Genomic DNA, 10,470 nt, shown 5'->3' with positions numbered 1-10,470 from the left:
AGCTATTTTAGGCCATTTAGACACATTGGAAAAAGTTGGTTCACCACCTATATTACCAGAAGAATATTATCCACATGATGAATATTTTAGTTTTCACGTTTGAGAATTTTTGAAATTCACTCAGAATTTGAATTTGAATTCAATGGAATTTGAAAGAACATGAGACAATAATGATCAGGCACATGTTTAGCAAAAAGATTAACTTAACCCCAGGGCTTACTGTAGCAACATTACACCGGGGTGTTACAATCTACCGCTAGTGAGGCAAGTCCTTTGTGGGCAATGACCATGGTGGGATAGACAAGATTGCTTCTTCGTGGACCCTTCGTGGGTGGAGCCCTCCGTGGACTCACGCAACCGTTACCCTTCGTGGGTTGAAGTCTCCATCAACGTGGATGTACGATAGCACCACCTATCGGAACTACGACAAAAATATCCGTGTCTCCAATTGTGTTTGAATCTTCCAAACCCTTCTCTTTACATTCTTACAAGTTACATGCTTTACTTTCCGTTGCTCATATACTCTTTGCATGCTTGCTTGATATGTATTGTGTTTGTTAAACTTGTGCCTAAACTCCACTTCAACCTAAAGAATTTAAAAACTGCAACTTTGAGCACTTAGTGTCTAATCACCCCCCCTCTACAGAAACACAATGATAATTTTACATGAAAATATGCAATGCTCACTTGTTTCATATTGCAGTCATGTAATCAGCAATCATATGTCGATGAACGAGTCGGTACGCATAGAAGACATTTCCACCCCGTTTGAGGGTGAAGATGGTCAAGTTGATTTTGTCGCTTCCAAAACAAGGAAATAAGCTAGGAGGAGGAACTTCTCCACGAACAAGGATAAAGTGTTGGTTATGGTATGGGAGATTTGTGAGCATTGATTCGATAGTAGGGACCAATTAAAGATGAAGATGTACTAGAAGCGCATTTGCAGATCACCCTCATTACAACGTGTATGTTTTCATTGACCACTCCATAAAGTCACTCGTACATTGATGGAGCAAAATTCAGAAATGTTGTAACCACTGGGTAGGTTGTATGGCTCAAGGATCATGCCAAATCTAGTGGAATGACATAGGACATTCTAGTAAGTATTCTTATGACTTGTTTCCACCCAAATTGCTAATACGGAATTTTAAACTTGACAACTCAGCTATACAAATGAGTTGCAAGCAGAGGGAGCCAAAATACAATTCTTCTCTCTGTTAATTTAAAGAGAAAAATAAAATAGACAAATTATTAAAAAGATGTACATGATCTGTTAAAAGCACCTCACTTGCAAATCCTAAATTATTGGGACACCCCCAATAACCACTTATTTTATCTCTAAAAGAAACCACTTATTTATTGTAGGAGTTTTTTTATGAGAATACGTTGGAGATGTTCTAAAACACCCTAACCACACATGTAGAAGAAACATATTTAGATACTTTGCAAGGGTGGTAAATATTTCCAACTTCAATCAGAGTAGAAAATTATACTGTAGTTATCATGTGCCTTTATGCAAGTACCAAACTGGAACAAAATAGCAAGCGTACATATAATAAATAATAAATAACAAAAGAAAATGAGGAAAAAATGGCCGGGAGAAAGAAAAAGAGGAGCACGAGCAGTGTCTGACGCAGCGACGCTTTATCCGGTTTCCCCCTTCTTCCCTCCCCGCCGACCAAACCAAGAAGAAGAAAGGGGAAAAAATCGAAGGAAATTAAACAATCCGAGAGGAGAAGCTAGGGTTTTCGCCATGGCCACCGCCCACCTCGAGCTCCTCCACCCCTCCCCCATTCCCAATCTCTCCTAGAGCAAGGCGGATCCCCTCCCCCCGCGCATCTCGCATCCGCGCGAAAGCGCCGCCTTCCCCCCCCCCCCCCCCCCCCCTTTCCGCCCGCTCCTTCCCCTCCGTCCGAGGGTTTCCTTTTCCCTTTCCCTTTCCCTCAAAGCCGCCGCATCGCATCGCGTCGCTGACGGGATTAGCAAGCAACCCGCGCGCCGGTCTATCGTCATCAGGTAGGCGCTGGCGATCGAGCTCCGGGCGAGGGCTTTGGCGGCGGCGGCGGCGGCGGTCGGATAATGTGTATACTGTGCGCCGTGCAACGGTGGTCGCGGCGCGTCGCCACCATGCTGCCGTGGCTCGTCCTCCCGCTCATCCTCCTCTGGGCGCTCTCCCAGCTCCTGCCCACAGCCTACCGCTTCGAGGTCACCTCTCCGCGCCTCGCCTGTGTCTCCGTCCTGCTCCTCACCCTCTTCTGGTACGAGATTCTTCTCCCACGCCTCTCCCTCTGGCGCGCACGCCGCTCCGCGCGCCTTCGTGAGGAGCGCCGTGCCCACGCACTCGAGCTACAGAAGCTCCGCAAGACCGCCACACGCCGCTGCCGCAACTGCAACAACCCATATAGGGACCAGAACCCTGGAGGCGGCAAGTTCATGTGCTCTTATTGTGGCCACGTATCCAAGCGGCCTGTGCTTGACCTTGGCCCTGCAGGGAAGGTCCCAACTGGTTGGCCTTGCAGTCAGGATTGGGCCAATGCTGTAGGTGACCCAGGTTACTGGCTTGACCTGCGGTGCTCCGCCGATAATTCATACTCAGGCTTCTCATGGCGGCTGTTCTCGACCTTCTATGTGAGCGTGGCATGGTTCTGGAAGAAAGTGTTCAGGTTTGGGTCATCGGGGGACGGTGGTGGCATGGGCCGGGATGGCAAAATGTTGACAAAAGGAGATAATGCAGGGAAGGCTGAGGAGAGCAGAGTGGACAAGGCAAAAAGGAAGGCTGAAGAGAAGAGGTTGGCGAGGCTAGAGAGGGAAATGCTGGAGGAGGAGGAAAAGAAGCAGCGGGAAGAGATGGCAAAACTAGTAGAGGAGCGTAGAAGGCTGAGGGATGAGAAAGCAGAGGCTGAGGAACGATCCAAAGGCGCTACCCCTGTCGGGGAGAAGGATGCTAGGAAGGAAGCAGAACGAAAGCGTCAGGAAAGAAGGAGGAAGGAAGACAAGGGATCAAGCAAGAGTAATTCAGATTGCGAGGATATTGACAGAAGAGTAAGCAGAGAGGGTGAGTGGAAGCGGGACTTCGATAGAAGGAATGAGCCAGACAGGCGGGATACAGGTAGAGTTGGAGCAGATGGATATAAGCCTCATAACTTTGAAGCTAACGTTCAGGGTAGTAAGGTAGTACAGAGCAAGACAAAATATTTTGGTCGTATGACTGGAGGTTTGTTATCTTCTTCCAGAGGTTTCAGCGGTGGTTCCATTTTTGGTAGGAGTGCTCAGGCCCCTGCTCCTCAAGCTAACAAGGTGACTAAACCACTTGTTACTGCAACTGACCAGAGTAATACAGTTAAAAGAGACGCCCAGTCTGCAGCTGCACAAGCAATGGCCAAATCTGCTACCGCTGGAGAAACTAGAAATATGTGGAATAATTCTCATCAACCTGTAAGTAGCAAGGGCATGTCTATATTAGTGTACATTTTTATGATATACCAAGTAGCATATGGTGTTTACATCCATTTGCTATCTTACATCGAATTGTTTTTATTATGCTATATGCAGGTTAGTCCAAATATGCAGGCACATCCCACAGGTCCTAAAAAGTCATGGCATCAGCTGTTTAGTCGCTCAACATCAGTTTCTCCTTGTCCTGATGTTACTGCTGCAGCTCGTGAAAAGAAGGGGCAACCAGAACTAAATGGAGCACAGATAAGCAGTGCCCAAAATTTTCTGGCTCACTATCCTCCTCTGGACAGCAATCCAAGGTTAAGCCAGTCAATGCATTTTACAGGGTTTTCACTAGTAAATGGAGCACCTCCCAACACACCTCCATCTCATTTTCCAGCTGGGCACACGCCCTTCTGTGCTGAGGCAGAAACAACAGTATTGGAAGAACTGGAGAGATTTGAGGACCCGTGCTATGATCCAGATGCAATTGCATTGCTTGGGCCAGTTTCAGAATCCCTAGACAACTTCCCTCCAGACTGGGATAACAGGTTTACCTTAAATGGTGTCGCCAAGGAACCACATGTTAAGCCGTCACCAATTGAGTCTCCCCTGTCAAGATCACGGACTGTTGAAGAAAAGCCTATAAAACCATCACATTTTTCTATTTCCAAAGGGCCTGATGGTTCGATGACACCTGAGGCTACCGATGAGCAAGGCACATGGCAAATGTGGAGCACACCATTGGTTCAGGACACTTTAGGCCTGCGAGGTCCTCAGATGCAGTGGCTTTTACCAAATAAGGATCAGTTTAACCATGGTGTCAGTAACTTGAATGGCGGAACAAGGAGCCCCCTCGGTGCTGGTTTGCATGACAGTGATTTATGGCTGCAGAAATCACCCTTCCAGCAATTGCCTCTTGATACAGAGAGTCTGTTCCTTTCACACAATTTTCCAGAAACTCCTGTTCACAGTGAGCTGGGTTTCGGATCTCCAAACAAAGTGGCCCACGCACACCCCTTTGGGCCACCTGGTCCTGGTCATCCTTGGTCCAAGTAAGTCATTCCCGTTGTTCTCTTTAATTCTCTTCTAAATCTTCTGCCACATTAAGGTCTTGTGTCATCATCGGTCATTTGATAATGATTTGTTAGCTTGATTGTGAATTGTGATTCAGGTGGTCTGGTTCACTACTGAGTATAGCTTTATGTATCAGTATATATAAGAATCCAAGTGCTGAAAACTCATATGATATTGATGCTCTCATATGGACATTTACAGAGTTTATATATATATGCCCGTGTTTGTGTGTGTAACTGTTGCAGTTTATTTTATAGTTTTCATCCCAGACATTTTTGTTATATTTACTGAACAGATAGATAACCAAGACAATTAGAAGTAAAAGGCATTGTCGGTATGCAGTGCAACCAAGTCTGAGTGCCATCTTGTGTTGTAAAAAATATGTGGAAGATCTTTTGGTCTCTGAACTGATATAAGCACCAGTAAATTTTACAGTTTGGGTGAAATTTTGTATAAATCTTGTGCATCAGAAATAACGAAATATGTTGCTTTACATGCAATTCGGTGTTTTTTCTTGTGTGACGAATCAATCATGCATTTCGATCGGTTATCTGGGTTTCTAGTAGGAAAATAGAATTTACAAGAGTTGATTTCATGTTGGTCAGTCTATTTGATCATTTTGATGCCTTAGTTGAATCCCAGGTTAAGGGGGTTAGACGGCTTTTGACCTGGATTAACTTGACCCTCTGTAACCCCAGGGTCTTTGGCAGGTTAGGCCCTAGTCCAACTCTTAAGTCTTAACCCTGAACATGACACAGCATATTATATGTACTTGTTAGTCAAGACTACTTTCAAATCTATTGTAGATCATAAATATTATTTCCATTTATTTGAAGAGACTTAGCAGTAATTCTTTTTTCAGCGTAGTAGGCTAGTAGCACAAATTGTAAATAAAATACTGTTTACTGAAGTCCTGCCAGCCATCAAGTGTTTGTACTTTGAATTCAGTGTCTTTTGGCTTAAAACTTCAGCATGTGCATTTCTGTGTCTTGCACATGCTGAAGTGTGTATATATATCTATAAATATATATAAATATAAATATAAAATTGTGTTTGATAATTCCTCTGTTGCAAGACGGAAGGCGTATTTTACACATATTTGACGAAGAAATATCCAATAATACATATGGTCATATGCTATTTTACACAAATGGATATTACTGGATTCATCTATCAAAGACCTTTCTTATGATTGTGATTTAACCACCAACAAAGGATTCTACAAGAAATTTGTGTGTAACTCATTTTTGGGCAGTCAAAACATGCCATAAATTTTGCAAAGGATCTGGTATCATGTAGTTTGGGTTTACTTTACGCGTACCTCATGTAAGGATTACATATTCCTTACATATAATGGATCACGACAATATGCTCACTTTAGAAGTTAGGACATGTTAATATCTCATGAAATTGGGTATCAACCAATGAAATGAATCATTCATTTGCTTTAGATTGTACAGTGCCACAACCTTTGAACTTCTGAATGATGGCTTGAGGATTGTTATTTATATATTTCATTGTGGATTTATTCCGTGACCTTCAAGAATTGATAGTTTGCTGGCATATACTCCCTCCGTTCCCAAATATAAGTCTTTCTATTCTAGAGATTCCAACAAGTGACTACATACGAAGCTAAATGAGTGATTCTACACTCTAAAATATGTCTACATACATCCGTATGTTGTAGTCCATTTGAAATATAAAAAGACTTATATTTAGGAACGGAGGGAGTAGCTTTTGACATTCTGGGTGTCTTTTGTTTTTTTATACATTGCAATTCACTAGTCGTAGTTAGTTACCTTCTTGCATGTTCACCTTGTTGTGACTTGTGAGTGAGGCATCTTTGAACTACTCTTTCTTTTTTTTTGCGGGTGAGGCATCTTTGAACTTGATATCTTGTTTTGTTTCCCCGCTTGCATTGGTGAGACATGCCTTTCTTGTAAAAAAATGGTTGCGGAGGCGACTTCTAGAAACACAAAATGAGTATAATCTTAGCTTAACTAGATCAATTCGGTCATGCTAGTGTACTTGGTAGGGATGGTGCAACTGGTCTAATGTCTAACAGACTTGGTTCCATTCTCGAGTCCTTTAGCCAACGATAACTCTAATTCGGTGAAGCTAGCTTTTATACCTGTGTATATGGCTGGTATTAAGAACTTATTATGGATATCAATTCAGAATCTTTGGCAATCTGTAGTTGTCTTTCGTGTTAAACTAGTTTCTGTGTGCAAGCTTTTCAGCTCAGATTTTCGGGGCCAGGGATGAGAAAATCATCATTTTGTTCATCTGGTTTTTCGTTGTGTTGAAAATTGCTCCTTCTCTTACCGTGTTGGTTTTCTGGAGGTCAGAGTAGCAATGCTGTTGGGTTGGTACAAAGGTGGCTAATGGCATCCCTCTGGGAACAGAACAGTTTTGAAATAGCGCTATTTCTAGGGTATATATTAATTTATGCTTACTGGATTTAGTTATGTAACTTAGCTTGGACAAGTATCTTGTGTATTCGATTTTGAGCCCATACAGCAATATTCACTGTGATGAGAGTTACAGATATACACAAACCATCAATATTTACTAGGTCTGATGAAAGTTGTCTGCATTGACCAGGTTACATATAGGGGTTTAAGTTAATCATTCACCATCATTTTACAGTACCTGGAGATTAATTTTTTCTTAACTGTGGTGTTCTGTTCTTCGCTTGAATGTGAGGCTATTTGTCTTGTGGTAGATAATGTTCACTTTGATCCTTGTAAGCACTCTAATGCCGAGAAAATTATCTTAAAACCACTAGTAAAAAATATTAGGACCATTTAATTGTTTACCTGTGCCATCGGATTATTAGGAGTGTTATGCTTGTTTATAAAATAGAATCTCATGCCTTGTTATGACTAATTAATGCAGGGAGGAACTGGTGCTGAATGGACCTCAGGGAGTAAGTCAAATCCACTCACCGACTGGAGCACATGCTGGCTTATTTCCAACTAATCCTGATATGCAGTCAGTTTGGTCGTTCGATCAAAAAAGAGACAGCATGGAACCTACAAAATGACATTGCCTGAGCCAAGGCTCCCTTCCCTTGCCTCCCACCTTCTAGTTTAGGGAGTTGAGGAGATATGTTGGACCAGATTGTATTCCCTTGCGCCAAAACGAAACATAGCCTTTTTATTTAGTGATATCCTCACATGTTATGTTGCGCTCACCTGATGATTTTGAGTGGCGTAGTATCTCTTGTGGATTTAATGCAAAACACGGCGTGAATTCAGTGAGAGCGGGCATTGCGTCGCTGGCCGATCTGATTCGTTCTTATCCTTGCAGTCTGACGGTGAGAGATCATCAGGTTTGTTGTAGACTTGTAGGTCACTTGCCTGCTAGCTGGAGCTGCTGGCATTATCTGCCTCGGTGCATCTTATCCAGGAATTTCTGTTTTACCCCTTTTTGTGTTCATCTCAGTGATGGAAGATGATCCTGCAAATTTTGTTTAATTTGCATGCATCCTAGCTTATTTAACATTTCTATGAGAGATGTTCTAAAATTTGCAGTGAAAACCAGAGTTATCTTGTGATATCTAGGATAAACTAGATGACAACAGTAAAGCCTGTTATCTTTTCACAGTGAAGCAAATACTGAGTCTAGAGCAAGTGCATATGTGCTAAAGGCCCTTTTACTCACAAGATTCCAAAACGGAGGGATTATTCCTATAAAGAATATTGGAGTACCCGCCTCCTGGGGGGCCTTCAAAGGCAAAGAGTGCCTTTGTGCTTTCCGTTCCTAGGTGATGTGCCGTGGGGGCCTCTCCTCTTTGCGTCTTTTGATTTGCCTGGACGGTGTGCGGTCGGGCGATCCGCCTCACGGTCCAGGGTGGACAGGGGGGTGCTATCATGTGGCGGGTTTGGCGCGTGGCGTGCCAGCCGGACCCGCATGTCGGTGAGGGGAAGCCCCGCGTCACGCTGGTTTGGTCGCGACAAGCGAGGTGTGTGTCGCGCCAATAGGGTCGGCTAGCGTGTGGGGCTCCCTCTTTCGGGTTGGTTCGCGCATGCGAGCCAGGTGTGTTTGCCTACCTGGCTTGTCATCATCGTTGGCTTTAGACCAACTTCACCGCGCGACCCTATCTTGTTCGGGTGCGTCCATTTGGGATAAAACGGACGAATAGCGTGGCCCAACGCGCAGCCTCAAACGGATAAATGTTTGGATTCCGTCTGTTTTTGACCTATCCTCGGCTCAAACTTGCGTTCGGTTTGGAGTGAAACGGACGCACGCGGACGGCCTTGACGCACGCCCTTGTCCCTCCCTGTGGCCCGCCTGTCGGGGACACTAGCTTCCACCCTCTCTCCCCGCCCCGCCCCGCCGCCGGCGCTGCCGCTATTCTCCGGCCCGCCTCCTCACCGCGCAGCCCTTCGGCCGTCCATACCAAACCACGTCTCGACATGGCCGCCACCACGCCCGCGCTTTTCGCCGTAGTTTTGACCGTCGATCGGAGGAGGTTTGGCTGTCGCCGTCTTTGCCGGTGGCAGAGGGGACACGACCGCCGGCGACGTACCACGGCGGCCGCGGCAGATTCCGACGAGAGCTCCAGAGCGGCCAGTAGCCGGCCGACAACCACCCCTACTGCGTCAAGGTGATCATAGCGGCCTCTTCACCAGCACGACTGTAAGGTGTTCGACATTTTGCCAACAAAGGTATGGACAATGGAGACAAGTTTTTCTTCCATCACTTCCTTTGTTTATCGGACGATTCGTCGTCAGATGATGACGATCTTGTGGTGGCTGCACTGGTCGTTCACGACCATATTCAACGACAGCTTCCTCGATACAGGGGGTCAGTCCCTGGCCGTGCTCCCAATCTGAACCGCAACAGGGAGAGAGGCCACGCCCTGCTCTATGCCGATTACTTTTCCAACACCCCGCTCTTTAAGCCGGATAAATTCCGTCGCCGTTTTCGAATGTCAAGGCATGTGTTCAATCGTATCCGAGAGGGAGTGGTTGCTCATGACCCATACTTCGAGTGCAAGACGGATGCCCTTGGCAAGCTTGGATTCTCCTCTTACCAGAAATGCACCGCGGCCATCCGCATGCTTGCATATGGAATTCCAGGCGATCCGGTGGATGAGTATGTGCGTATGAGTGAGACAACATGTCTAATGTCAATGTACAAGTTTTGCCAGGCTGTGATCGAGGTGTTTGGCCCAGAGTACTTGAGGCAGCCAACTGCAGCTGATACAGAGAGATTGTTGGCGACCAACGTAGTTAGAGGCTTTCCAGGCATGCTTGACAGCATAGATTGTATGCACTGGGAGTGGAAGAAGTGTCCATTTGCTTGGCAGGGCCAGTACAAGGGGCATTGTCAACGCGTGCACTGTCATATTAGAAGCGGTGGCTTCGCAGGATCTTTGGATATGGCATTCTTTCTTCGGCATGGCAGGTTCTCACAATGATATCAACGTCCTGCAGCGTTCTCCAGTCTTCGCAAGGCTTGCAGAAGGCCACTCCCCACCTGTCAACTTTGAGATCAACGACCACCAGTACAACAAGGGATACTATCTAGCTGATGGTATATATCCTCAGTGGTCAGTTTTTATGAAGACAATCTCGAAACCCCAAGGTGAGAAGAGAAAGATATTTGCCCAAATGCAAGAGAGTGTTAGAAAGGATGTGGAACGTGCTTTTGGTGTGCTTCAATCCCGGTGGGGTATCGTTCGAAACCCTGCACTGTCATGGGATGAAAGGAAGCTTTGGGAGGTGATGACTGCTTGTGTGATCATGCCCAACATGATCGTCAAGGACGAGCGTGATGAGAGTATCTTCGACCAAGGATTTGACTATCAAGGTGAAAATATTGAGCCATGCACCAAGACCCGGCAACATTTGAACAATTTGTGCAATTCCACCGTGAGATGCGTGATTGGCACAGTCATTTGAATATTCAAAATGACTTGGTTGAGCACGTGTGGGATCACATTGGCAA

At 45.3% G+C, this 10,470-nt stretch overlaps 1 protein-coding gene across 1 annotated transcript; it reads left to right on the top strand.

Moving 5' to 3' along the window:
• Positions 1–1,656: 1,656 nt before the first annotated feature.
• LOC123086474 (stress response protein nst1) lies at positions 1,657–7,775 on the top strand. Its single transcript, XM_044508241.1, has 3 exons — positions 1,657–3,435; positions 3,553–4,490; positions 7,411–7,775. Exons 1-3 carry the CDS (start codon positions 2,080–2,082, stop codon positions 7,556–7,558), a joined length of 2,442 nt encoding a protein of 813 aa, XP_044364176.1. The 5' UTR covers positions 1,657–2,079; the 3' UTR covers positions 7,559–7,775.
• Positions 7,776–10,470: the final 2,695 nt, after the last annotated feature.

This window comes from Triticum aestivum, chromosome 4A (genome assembly GCF_018294505.1).
Source record: "Triticum aestivum cultivar Chinese Spring chromosome 4A, IWGSC CS RefSeq v2.1, whole genome shotgun sequence".
In the NCBI taxonomy this organism is placed as follows: domain Eukaryota; kingdom Viridiplantae; phylum Streptophyta; class Magnoliopsida; order Poales; family Poaceae; genus Triticum; species Triticum aestivum.
Note: the sequence above shows the minus strand (reverse complement) of the source record. Positions and strands in the feature narration are given on the sequence as shown.